Below are 14,557 nucleotides of genomic sequence, written 5' to 3'. Positions count from 1 at the left end.
GGGCTAAATATCAGTCACAGAACAGGCCTAGATAAATAACTGTTTCCTCTGGTATTTAAATTATAGGACTCCCTAAATCTTTATCTTCACCATTTAACTTTAACCATCAAGAAATCTTACAACGCAGTGTCTGCAATGTTGCTGAAAACTTCAACTGTTGCTGAAGGAGGCCATAAAATTGAGACATCAACAGGATTATTTGATGTGGGTCATCAGTGAGTTCTGGTCAACAGTTTGTTGTTGTTTATACAGCACGCAGAATTAGGGGGATCCTGGGGACTCTTTGACTGAAGGTTTGCTGCTACAGTATTTGAATGTGGGGACCCTCTAAACTTTAACTTGGAGACATGAGAACAACACCAAATATTGCACAAAAATAGAACATATTTGGAACATATCCTTGCTCAAGGCAATGAGTGAGTGAGTGAGTTTGGTTTTACGCTGCTTTTAGCAATATTCCAGCAATATCACGGCAGGGGACATCAGAAATGGACTTCACACATTGTACCCTTGTCGGGATTTGAGCCTGGGTCTTCGGTGTGACGAGCAATCGCTTTAACCACTAGGCTACCCGACCGCACCCTCAAGGCAATGAACGAACATCCTCACTGTATTATCACATTTAGCATACTTAGGATCACATAAGTTTATCATACAACTGCAACTGCTCTGTCACAAACATTTATCTTTCAAATACCAGGAAAGTTATCAGGTAGAATTAGTGGAATTTCAAGTCAACCAAAATAATGGTAAGCACATGCTCATGGAATAATTATTTTCAGTTTTGAACATATTATATCTTCCAACTCCTCTTAACGTAATATATTCCATGCATTTGTTTGTTTGTCTGCTGTTTAACACCGCACTCAGCAATATCCCAGCCATATGAGAGTGATCTGTAAATAATCAAGTCTGGACCAGACAATCGGATGAATCCAGAGATCATGGGATACAATGACATGCATCAACCAAGTCAGCGGCCAGACCATCCGATCCTGTTAGACGCCCCTTACGCCATTCATGAGTTACTGATAATCCAGATCTTCACGGGTCTATTCAAGAAATAATTCTGGTCCTTCAATATATATAGCATAAAATCATGAACACATAAAGTATTTCCATGGAATCCATTACAGCCATACAAAAATATATTCAGCTGTTATTGTTCCCCCATGCATTTCAGTTTGGCTCGTATCCAGTCTCTGTCTGTCATGTGTATATTGGACAATTATCCACACAAGTTCAGGTTTGAGGTGCCAGGGAATGGGATAAAATGATTAATCAATAATATAGCAGTATTAAATGCAAAAGTTTATTTCTCGTCCCCACAATGTTTGACTTAGGTAGTCAAAATGTGTTAAGTAACACAGCTTGTGATTGATTAAAACCAAATTACAACCAATCAAAATACGTTATTATAAAAGAGGATAACTCTAATCTCACAACATCGATTCGTTTTGGATATTTATTACATTCTTTTATATTCATCTACAGAAGTAGGAGTACTTTTTTAGTTTAATCAACTAAGAGGTGTGCATATAAAGCCCAGTTAAAATTTCAGTGGCCTTGGGACATTTCAGAACCTTTAGCCCGACCGAAATGTTGCTAGCAGGCAGGCGGCCATTTTGCATACTGATGAAAGCCAAAAGTGATGTAGGTGATTGATGCTGTACTTCTTTGGTGGTTTGAACCCGAGCACAGCAGATCCCAACACAACTAAGGTAAAACTTTAGGCGTCTGTATGTCTATCAAAGGGGATCATATTTCTTATGAATCTGGGAATCAAACCCACTATCAGCCAAGGGAAGCAACTTCGCACATATAGCTGCTGTGTCTGTCCTAGTATCAGTGTCTGCTCTGGCTTAAATTTTCTTGGGGTCACTTGGACCCCTTCATCATAAAAATTAGGGGTCCCAACAAAAATGGATGGGTCCAACTTATAGCACTGTAACATAGCAGATCCCAACACAGCTAAGGTAAAACTTTAGGCATCTGTATGTCTCTGACAGCATCATAATTCTTATGAATCTGGGAATCAAACCCACAATCAGCCAAGTTAAGCAACTTCGCACATGTGTCTGTTCTAGTATGTGTGCCGATGCATATTGTTGGTGAAATGGATAGAGGATATTTCATGTGTCTAGTAAAGTATCATGTTTCCCTCATTCATTGATTGGGGAAAGGAGATATTTTCATGGTACGAGTGAAAATATCTTCTTCCCCCTGTTATAAGATGAGAGAAACATGATATTTCACTCAACACATATTATATTATATACTTCAATGTGACAGACTGAGTATTCTGAAGTTGAGAAAAGTGATATTTTCATTGCAGTGAGCATAACACTTGATATATCACTGCAGTGAACATGACAATTGATATATCACTGCAGTGAACATAACACTTGATATATCACTGCAGTGAACATAACACTTGCTATATCACTGCAGTGAACATGACAATTGATATATCACTGCAGTGAACATAACACTTGATATATCACTGCAGTGAACATAACACTTGCTATATCACTGCAGTGAACATAACACTTGATATATCACTGCAGTGAACGTAACACTTGATATATCACTGCAGTGAACGTAACACTTGATATATCACTGCAGTGAACATAACACTTGATATATCACTGCAGTGAACATAACACTTGATATATCACTGCAGTGAACATAACACAAACACATTTTGACGGAACTATTGTCATACAAGAGTTACCCCGCAAATGTTCATCCCTTATCGTAAGTGTCTATCTAAGCCCATGCACAAACTGTTGACTTCCTTTTTATGTTGATTCCACTTTGACAAGGAAAAAATAATAATAGATGTATACTTATGGAGTTAATATCGCTTCTTGTTTTTTGTTACTCACTTGAAAATGTTTCATTATAAACTGTAAATTTCTCATTTAACTTGTCAATCGAAACAGTTTGTTTTACAAAGCACAATTTTTGTTACTTTACTAGTGTGTAACTTTCACTTCCAACAGGGGTCTTGTAGATTTCAAGAATATATTTTGTTGAAGATGATTTTGTATATAATCATATCCAAAAGTATGATAAAGAATGTTCGTGTATATTGATTGTTACTTCTGTTTATATTTTCTAAGATGTTCAAACACGGAACTACTTTTTAAGTCGCAATGACAAGGGTTGTGAAACACCCCTGCGTCTTAGGTAGGGAGAATTTACGTTTCATGGTTTTACACTTGTAATGAAATAATTAAATTTTCTGGGAGACAACACAAAAAGTATATAATAAATAGGATATTATAAGTGTCTCGTAAAATATAATGTTTCTCTCATCTCGTGGAGAAGAAGACATTTTGCTACTGGCAGAGCTACAGATAAGCAGCGTATTTGCGTAAAATACCCCCCAAAAGTATTCAAAACCCAATTACTTTCAATTATCTTGCGTACAGAAACGCATGTATTAAATAAAAAATTCAAATGTATACAAACAGCATGCACAAATACCTGATAAAGCTTTTTCAGCATGCGTACAACGGAGCTAATTTCCGAAACACAATTACGAGCTTATTTACTTTCCGAGTCAAGCCTATGTTTAGAACAGTTATATACATCTAAAACATTATTTCAGTTTTTGGTAAATCTTAAAATGTTCACTCATTTTTGAAAAACAACAACAATAGAGTGATAAATAGATGAGTGAAAAAATATTGGTCATCCAAAGAAAAATGTAATAACCCAATTAAAATAGAAACCTTCGAGTAAAAACTCAATTTCTCAAAAAGTCATCTGGAGCTCTGTACTTGACAGATGTAAATCCTCTATATGTTATATCAGTTATCAGCAATATTTCATCACAAGCATATCATGAAACAAGTATAAACATCAGAGCTCCAGATAAGCTGTGTATCTGCGTAAAATACGCATAAATAATGCAGAAATACGCAGTAAAATAATATCCAAGTGTATCAAATACGCAACGGACATTACAGATTCGCTACAAAAATAAAACTTGTGCTTATCATCAAAATATTGTGAAGTAACCCTGCGTTTTCGATTAGCAAATCAGCAACTTATTTTGAAATTATAAACGGACATTCCGTCAACCTTGCCCTACTCCACCATGACAGTGACATCATGATAATTTGCCATCACACTTTCTTGTGAAAGTATCGTGGTATTTTTGAGTCCTATAAAGCTCTCGAATCCACACGACACAAGTTTGCAGGGACTAGATGAATAGTGTTTTTAAATATTTAACTTAAATACCCACATGTGTAAAAACTAGTGGGTAACAGAAATTTGAATACCCAGATAGAACTACTGATGCCCAATGATTTTAAAATGCATGGGTAAAATACCCACAACACCAAAAGCTTATCTGGAGCTCTGAACATACTATGATACAGGAACTAAAAACATCAGTTGATTTTTAGTATTTTTCACAGCTGTCAGGGCAGCGGTAGAAACTAACATATTTAGTCCACTAGTCCTTATAGTTATAATGATAACATATAGCAAAACTCTTAAAAATGGCAAATTTCTACTAGTCCTTAGGATACCTTAACTATTGGGCAGTTTGGCAAGGACTACAGGACTGGTGCTAATTTCTAACGCTGCAGGGTCCTTAAGATGTAGGCGAGTAGATTTAGAGGGATCTTTTCCTGCTTTGATACACCTTCAAGCAAAGGTACCTTACCTTGTTTCTGTACACAAGAAGTGCAATGCCTGCGCTGAGCTCAACGATGAACACGATGAACAGAAACCCACAGTACTGCAACAGAGACATATTACTGGTCAAGAGTGGGATTGTTTGTTTCTTGTTTGTTTGTTTTTCGTTAAATGCAGCACTCAGCAATGTTCCAGCTATATGATGGCAGTCTGTGAGTAATCGAGCCTGGACCAGACAATCCAGTGATTGACATCATGAGCATCGATCCACGCAATTGATATACAATGACATGCATCAACCAAGACAGCGAGCCTGACCATCCGATCCTGTTAGTCACCTCTTCTGACAAGCATAGTCGCCTTTTACGCCAAGCATTGGTTGCTGAAGACCTATTCTACCACGGATCTTCTCAGGTCTAAGAGTGAGCTGGGTTTAACAATGCTTTTTACATTATTCAAGTCATATCACTGGTTAAGAGAGTAAGTGTTGTTTTCATTTCAATGCCAGAGTTTGTAATATAGTCTCACTAAGGCTTGCTTATATTTCAGACAAAGAGTTCAGAGTTGAGTCCAACTGAAAGCAAATGAAAATAAAAGCAAGTCGAGTGAGTGAGTGAGTGAGTATGATTTTACGCTGCTTTTAGCAATATTCTAGCAATATCACAGCAGGGGACACCAGAAATGGGCTTCACACATTGTACTCATGTCGGGAATAGAACCTGGGTCTTCGGCGTGACGAGTGAACGTTTTAACCACTAAGCTACCCGAACGCCCCCCCCCCCCGACTGGGAACCATGTGATTGAGAGCAAAATGACCCAAAATGTGTGAGTGAGTTAGTCAGGTTTAACGCAGATTTGAACAGTACTCCAGTTACTTCAGCTTAATGTGGGATCACAGCCCAAAGTGACGAAGGTCTCAGACCTTTACCACTTTGGTGAAACCCATGAACACGGGTTTGGTGGTGACAGACCAAGACACATAATGAGGATTCGAACCCACAATGATAGCTTTCTGGTGTTTCCAAGGGACATATTGCAAATTGCAGCGCCTTAGACGACTGGGCCACCCATGCCCCAACACACTATCAGACTGGCTACCTACTTTAATACACATTGCAGCGGTAGAAATTGACAGTTTTCATCCACTAGTCCTTATAATGATACCTTAACCACAAACTCCCAACTTCCATGACAATGTCAGTCTGCAAAACTAGATACCAGTCCTGTTTGGTCTAGTAAGCTCTGCTAGTAACAGTCTAATAATAACATCAAATCACCATCAAATGATGCTTACAGCCACGTTTGAGCTAGAAGACTCAAAATGGCACAGACTGCTATACTGACAACTAGGATCCAATATGAAGGCCATAGCACATGTTACAGAGTTCCACATGTTATAGGGTTACCAATCATTGTAGCATATGTCAGACAGTGTGCACAGGAGATATACTCAGTGCTGATCTACAATTTGAAGCCTATTTCATCTTTTTTTATCAGCTCTCCGAATTGCAATAGTTGACAATACCATGAAATTGTGAATAATGTCAGTAATTTATCCAGATCTGCTCAGATACAGATGCAGCCAATTTTGGTACCGGTACATCAAACGCTCATTTTTTATTATTATTACGTTGAATGCAATACCTCCTAATTTGAGAAATCAAGAACTTTAACAAGTTTTATCATTTAGAGTATTATTATTTTGGGGTGTTTCTATACTTTGGAATCCTAGATAGTCCCTGAGAGTATTATTATGTAGGGGTGTTTCCATAGTTTGGTATCCCAGATAGTCCACAAGAGTATTATTATATTGGAGTGTTTTCATAGCCTAGAATCCTAGATAGATCCCCAAGAGTATTATTATATAGGGGTGTTTCCATTGTTTGGAATCCTAGATAAAATCCCAAGATTAGAAACTAACAGTTTTAGTCCAAAAGTCCTCATAACGATAGCATATAGCAAAACACATAAAAAGTGCAAATTTCTACTAGCCCTTAGGATACCTTTAGTACTGGGCAGTTTGGCAAAGACTATAGGACAAGTGCAGATTTCTAACGCTGGAATCCTGAGAGTATTATTATAATAGGGATATTTCCATACTTTGGAATCCTAGATAGTCCCTGAGAGTATTATTATATAGGGATTTTTCCATAATGGTATTTGAATACACTGAAGGTCTGTATTATTTGCCCAAGGCAGGTTGTATTGGCAAATATATACCAAGCCAATATGAGAAATCCAATTTGGTAACAATGTAGAAGAATGTATGCTGTTGTGCTTTGAGTGGATGACCATCTCTACCTATACTCACCATATACAACAAGAGGGAGTTTCCTTTAACAGTGCAGCAGCACCCAAGGGAGCCGACCAGGACGATGACCGCTCCAACCCCAATCAGAACGTAGGGAGCCTCGGGCTGGTATATTGAGGACAGTTCCAAGTACTTGTACAGATCCACCTTTGTCCATATCCCAATAGCCAGGATGACTATGCCAGTTACCTGCAAGTAAGACAAAAACGCCCCTATCATATCTACTAACATATTTTCTATACTTTTTTTGCAGTTCACATACTGTTCTGAGAAATGAGTAGCTGCCCAAGTCTCCTTTTGTTTTGGCAGTCAGTGACTTAACCACTTGTCCAAACACCAACTCTAGTGTTAAATAGGACTGGGGCAGGTAACTTGGGTAGTGGGGTCCCGAGTGGGACCGGCAACCCACTGGACTACCCAGACCCTTGGTTAGTCATGTGACATTGTTTCACGACAATAACAATAAAACTCCATGGTTACACTACAAGTCGCTGATGTTTGCATTTCTTTCTGACTATGCATGCATTACTTCTGACTTATATATGATTGCGTAAAGACTGTGCTTCAGTCAACTTTAGTGAGTACAAGATCAGGTCGCTTTATACGTCAGGGTTAGAAACTAACAGTTTTAGTCCACTAGTCCTTATAATGATAACATATAGCAAAACCCTTAAAATGGGACAATTTCTACGAGTCTTTAGGATACCTTTACTATTGGGCAGTTTGGTAAGGACTACAGGACTAGTGCCAATTTCTAACGCTGTGTAACGTGTATCTGAATAGTATTTGCATTGACTCCTTTAAAGCAGTACCCAATTGGAGATTTTGTACCCAACTCCTGAGGCCTACAGAGTGTACCTGGATAGGGTAGGGGGTCCAGTACCATGAGTACTGAGATAGTAAATTTGTCCAAGCCCTAGTATTAAAGATAGTAAAATCTATAGAAAATGGTGAGAAACGACAAGTTCATGCTTGCAAACTTAAACATTTTGAGCACAAACCATTTTAGTTAAAATTATACACAAAATACAAAACAATATCATGTAAAATGTTACTTATTACCTAATTCTTCATGTCATTCACAGCTGTACTCTTAAAGCTCCTCTAAACTGGGTCCTAAAGTCTAATTTATTATTTACTTCATGCCTTCCGAGCTATTTTTATTGTTTCAAATTTGTCAGATGAAGATGTGTTTCTTGTCATGATTTTCTCCCAGAATAATCCGGATATTGATATGACCTTCTCAAGCTTTTAGCATAACTTTGTAGGAATATTAAAATATTTATGATTCAATATCTTGTACAACGTTTTCATCAAAGCGGTTACTTCAAAACAATGGCCATGCAAACCTCGGGTTAACTCTTAGCAGCCATGCTTATGTTACCACTGACACAAGTAGACTTGAGTCTAATAATATTAACTCCCGGATACTTTACATTATCAAAAGCCACTGGACCTCAATGAATTATGAAGACATAATGGCGACCATGTTTAAAGTTTGATTTGAATCCTGTGAGTCGGGTTTAGAGACACCAAATCTGGGATCATTACCATTTTTCAATATGGCCATCGTGTCTGCCATATTGAAAGTTAAATTGGAATTATGTGAACAATGTTTAGAGAAACCTTAGCTGAGGCCTTTCATGCAAAATTTTCTCTCCATCATACTATAGGGAAGGGAATTTATGGATGTCAACTTCTGGAAACTTGTGGAAGGTGGAAACTTACATATGCTCTCTGCCTCACAACACTATTCACCTGATGAAGGAGTAAGCATATACTCCAAAACATTGTGTTCCTCATTAAAAAGAAGTTGACATCCATATATTCTCTTCCTTATGTGTATCACTTCTAAATGCCTTTCAAAGACTCCATTATACTATAAGTAAAGGCCTTGTTGTTTCAGGAGATGCCAAAATGCAGTAACCATTTTAACACTAGCAAAATCCCCCGTGAGATATAAATTGAATAGTATCATTATCCGATTTACCTTCCAGTTGAGATATGAGCGAACATACATACCATCGTCACACTAACACAATAACTTCGTAATCAAGATATTATCTCACAAGATGAGAATTGATTACCGGACCTGTATATAGCGATGTGCATGCACATGTATATTCAGCTGCTAATACCAGCCTGGATCAACAAGAAGTACTATCTTTTAACATTGTTTAGTATGGTGCTCCCAGGGGATCAAACCACCAATTTTCCACACTCTGGGAAGGCATGCTTATCCACGAGACTACAGACTCATTATATATATTTATATTTATAGTCACAGTGAAAGTGGATAATTTGTTTGTGTACTGGGCATGTGAAGGAAATCCTACAATCAGTCTGCATACAGAAATCAGCGATAGAAACTAACAGTTTTAGTCCACTAGTCCTTGTAATGATAACATATAGTGAAACCCTTAAAAAGGTCAAATTTCTGTTAGTCCAGATGATGCATGAACTATTGGACAGCTTGGCAAGGACATAGGACTAGTGCCTATTTCCAACACTGCAAATATGTCTGATAGGCTGAAAACAGCTGCTACCCTACATCATGGCTATCAATTATACACATAATATATGACAAATATTATGACAATTGGTTTTATTCATATTATTCATTGTGATTATGTTGGGTTATTTTTTTACATATCTATTGCATGATATTGTTTACAAGATTTCTGGCAGCACACGGACTAATTATTTGATGTATCATGTATATAGTCCTATAGATAATTATAAGTGAGTGCTTGAGTGAGCATGGAGTAACGCCACTTTTAGCAATATTCCAGCAATATCACGACGGGGGACACCAGAAATGGGCTTCACACATTGTACCCATGTGGGGAATCGAATCCGGGCCTTCGGCGTGACGAGCGAATGCTTTAGCCCACTAGGCTACCACCCCACTGCCCCTCTCAGCTTCTGAGATGGGATCAACTATCAGGTTCTGAGAAGGGATAAACTATCAGGTTCTGAGAAGGGATAAACTATCAGGTTCTGAGAAGGGATCAACTATCAGGTTCTGAGAAGGGATAAACTATCAGGTTCTGAGAAGAGATAAACTATCAGGTTCTGAGAAGGGATCAACTATCAGGTTCTGAGAAGGGATAAACTATCAGGCTCTGAGAAGAGATAAACTATCAGGTTCTGAGAAGGGATCAACTATCAGGTTCTGAGAAGGGATAAACTATCAGGTTCTGAGAAGGGATAAACTATCAGGTTCTGAGAAGGGATCAACTATCAGGTTCTGAGATGGGATCAACTATCACCTTCTGAGAATGCTTTGATGATAAAAATGGGAAGTCTGTTCAAATCTGAGTAATTTTCAATAGTTCTATGAACAAATGGGACATGATGTCCATCTTGAATATTGCAAAGAACCTTCTATAGGATTTGTTGCAGGTTTTATCCTTGTCCTTATAAATCCATTCATTCCCCATGTTTGCCAAAATGTGAATACTTAGAGGTGTTCATGGCCTAATGTAGTCAGTGTATCCAAGATAATCAGGAATGAGAATGGATATTTTCCTTTTCAGCTGACATGGCTTTTCAATGGAGCGTGGTCCATAATGTGGGGGTATTTATAGGGGGTTCACCAGAATTTAACAAAGTGTTTACTAAAATTCGCAGAAGATTCTTATCCCTGGATAATGTTCATTTTGTCACTCTGCAAGGATTCACATGGGGTTTTAACATCTTCATAGTGTCCATTGTTCTCTATGAACATTGTCAGAAAACTGACTCAAAATAGGATGCATTATCCACTATGATGTGTTCTGACATTCTCGAGAAGTTTCAGCTGTGTACTGTTTTGGAGTCATCAAAGATTTCAAACGGAGCGCCCTTGGCAGGCAAACTGGGGGAAAAATTGTGATAATGCTCAAAATTGGATTTTTTAATGTTAATATTCACATAAATTCGGAGGAATTGGGAATTTGAACTGACATTACTTTAGACTTGGGGCTGAATATTAGTGGTGTTACGATACATCAAACCATCGACTATCAATAGTTAATTTGTTTGGTACATTTACTTTCTTAAAAAAACATAGAAACAACTCCTATGATCATCTAACCTCTGTCGTGCTTTCGTTTGGATTGCACTACTTTGTCTGCTTGATTTAGAATTACGTCGCTAGGCAACATTGACAAGATGGTGGACGCCACATGTCAGTTTTTGTCAACTTTGTTTCCTAATTGATATGTTGAATCGCATTTAGTCATTCAGTGAATGCCAATGTGACAATTAAAGAGTTTGACAGTTTGTTTAGTCAAATACTAGTCATTCAATCACATTCATTCACATTGGTGCTAAAACACTGCAGTAACCTAAGACTTTACCAGTTACATCAAGTGAAATTTTGTATTAAAATGTTTTTGAGAGGTCAATTTGAACTTGTTTTCTTCTCATTTCTTTTTTTCTTTACAAATAGTATCAGAAAGTTATAATTATTTTGATGGTGTCAGTCAAAATCCTGAAATATATGCTGCATAAGCCTGCTATAATTGCAAGTGAAAGCTATCGCAATAGTAGGGCCACTATCGCAATAGTATCGCAATAGTTGTTTTAACTATCGCAATAGTCAAAAATGCCTCAATAGTCACCCCTACTGAATATCGTCTTTCTGAGGTCTATACAAATCACTGGTTTGGGGTACTTTTTTTATGTTAAAAGGTTTATAACAAAGGACAATTGTATAATCAGGGACAAATACTGTATCCACATTCATGAAAACATTCTTTATGAAATTGCAGTGTTGGCTGAAGAGCGCGTTTTTGCGTCTTGGACGCACAAAAATAAGTTTGAACGCACCTGCGTAACATGTGTGGGTCTCGTGGACGCAGTGACTGGGGCTATATTAATTTCATATCGAATTGACACTGTTATCGTAAATCAAAGACGTACGTCTTTGCGCAAAGGTATTTGTTGCCAAACAAGACAGCAAAGCATGTGGATTAACACTTCCGTTTGCTAAACCAAACCAGTTTCATTATTCTTTCCCTTTTTATGACAAATACCCAAACCGGTTTCTTGACCTATATCTATTGTCGGTTTTGCATGTATTAATTTTCGGTATGGTCCGTAGCTTTGCTTCAGCCAATCAGGTGCCACATATTAAGCAAGTCGGATATAGTCATATTTAATTTAGCTTGCTGATTGGTCGAAAATATCCTGACCTTGTGTCAAACTAAAAATAGCCAGGCACATCAAGGGTATACTTCAGAACGTGGTAACAGTGACCCGCGAAATCGAGCGACCGTGTAGGATGATATGCTATGTTATCGCGGTAGTTAATTTATAATGGATCGTAGTGGGGCACGCTTACAAACTTATTAAATATGTGATTCACAAAATGTTTGTTGTTCATTGGATTGATTGATGCTGATTTTCTTTCCCGAGTTCGGTAAACAAAGTACCTGTCATTTGTGAATCTTACCGCAGTAAGTAAGGCTGTGTGGATTATATGGTATATCACTTCCTGTTTCGAATTTTGCATACGACAGAGGTTTGGTCAAGGGACTTCGTTTGAACAAATGGGTTCTTTTTCTAATCAATTTTGAATGGAGGAAGGGGTAATTCCACTTCAAAAACATCCCAGGAACTGTCATAAAAAAAGTTAACGTGTGTACAAGTAGCCGTGACATACCGCAACGAGTCCTGTATTCGATCATGCGATGAAATATATCGTGCTTACATTTGCATAAGTAAACAGTCGACAGGTTGTGTGGATAACGAGATTTATCAATACCGCGATACTGTATATGATAAAGAATGAATGCGAACACTTGAATGTACAATGATGTAAGCATTGTTTTTATTTAGCGGACTCTGAATATTTAGTTATTCTACAACAGACTTATCAAGCTGATAATAATTCATTCTCTTGTGAGTTATATTAAGAATTGCAAAACACATTTTACCAGGTCCGTTATTGGTGTAACTGACATGTTTAAACATTTATAGCACCTGAAACTTGTTGACTAGATTTATCAAGGAAATGCTGGATCCTGAACATACTCTTACTAAAAAATGACCTACTTACTAATGACCCCTTACCAATGGCTGACCCGTGTACTGCCTTTTCATATACGAAGTTAGATATTAACATGGATAATTTTGTGTTATAATATTCATTAATATCAAATGTCCCTTTTAAGAAATTGTTTGTCCCTTAATGTAAACCTCTTGGTCATGAGAGCAGGATGTGCCCTGATGTGAACCTTTCTCTCACTTTGCCTGTTTGTTGATATTTTGCAGTTGCGAAAAGATTTCTTATTTTTCACAACCACTGTGTTCTGTTGTTAATGTTATGTTATAATGCTTTAAATTGGACCCCTTCATTTTGTTTGGGACCCCTAATTTTATGATGAAGGGGTCCAAGTGACCCCAAGAAAATTTAAGCCAGAGCAGACACTGAAATTGTATGGAAATATAACCTTGAAAATAGTTTTTGTCACATTGACCAATAGGGGACTCTAGATTGCTCCTTCGTCTGTGGCCTTGTCTTTGTCTAAACTTACAGTTTGTGTTATACAAAGTTATAAACTTAGTGTCATGAGTGAACTGAGACATTGTCTGTGTAACTGAGACATTGTTAACTGTTATAGTTTGATCAACTGTATAAAGTAATAAGTGCCCAAGCTGCTCCCAAAATTAAAAACAGGGGGCTCTATTTGAAAAAAAATACAGAGCTGAAAGATCGTAAATTTTTTGGTTTATGCTGACAGCCTGAAATGATACAAAAGAAAAGTCTGTGCGTATTATACACAACAGATATATATTTCCAGAATTTAATTGCCCATAATTGAGGGTGCATGGAACACACAAGTGCGTATTATATTGATCAATTGGAAGAGGTGCTAATTGGGATTGTTCACTAGCCAATATATTAGCAAATATCGCCGTAGGCACTTACTACGTCGAGTATGGTAGGTGACTATAACAGGTGAAATTTTAGGAGGACTTGAAACAAACTTGCCAAGCAGCATTATCAGTCTGTGACATTAGCCACTGGTCTGTCACCCAAGTCAAGACTCCAGTAAAATTTCTTTCAGCCTCGTAAACATTGCATATAAAAGTCCATACATTAACACTATAAGATCTACTGAAAAGGATGTCAACAGGTCAAGTGATATGACAGGTTCAGGCTAGTAGGTCTACGCAAAAGTGTTTGACACAAACTGCATTATTGATTCTGTTTTGTAAACTCAATAATCACACTGATAGTCAAGATCTCTGTAAATATGTGTGAAAGTATGCTTGTGTGTTTGTCATATGTTGTTTGTTTGTTGTTTAATGCTGCACTCAGCAATATTTCAGCTGTATGAAATTTTCGAGTCTGGACCAGACAATCCAGTGACTGAGTATTGATCTACGCAACTGGAATACGATGAAATGCATCAAACGATTCATCAAGCCTAACCACCTGGGCCCACTTGCACAAAGCAATCTTAGCGCTACAACTATTGTAAGCCTATGTTAAAGTATGGGAGTTACGATCATCTTAGCGCTAAGATCGCTTTGTGCAAGTGGGCCCTGATCCTGTTAGTCACCTCTTACAACAAGCATAGGTTACAGAAGATCTTT

General features: G+C 37.6%; 1 protein-coding gene across 1 annotated transcript in view; it reads right to left on the bottom strand.

Annotated features, from left to right (window-relative positions):
* Positions 1 to 14,557, bottom strand: part of LOC124111149 (tetraspanin-7-like) — a 34,708-nt gene that overhangs the window by 19,364 nt on the left and 787 nt on the right. The window contains exons 2-3 of the mRNA XM_046470762.2: positions 6,968 to 7,156; positions 4,685 to 4,759 (exon numbers count right to left, since the gene is read on the bottom strand). Of these exons, the coding sequence (XP_046326718.1) occupies positions 4,685 to 4,759; positions 6,968 to 7,156 (264 nt within the window). The remainder of the gene's footprint in view (positions 1 to 4,684; positions 4,760 to 6,967; positions 7,157 to 14,557) is intronic.

This window comes from Haliotis rufescens, unplaced genomic scaffold, assembly GCF_023055435.1.
Source record: "Haliotis rufescens isolate VD_foot unplaced genomic scaffold, xgHalRufe1.0.p SCAF_9, whole genome shotgun sequence".
Lineage (NCBI taxonomy): Eukaryota > Metazoa > Mollusca > Gastropoda > Lepetellida > Haliotidae > Haliotis > Haliotis rufescens.
The sequence above is the reverse complement of the archived record's forward strand: the minus strand, read 5'-3'. Positions and strand labels throughout refer to the sequence as shown.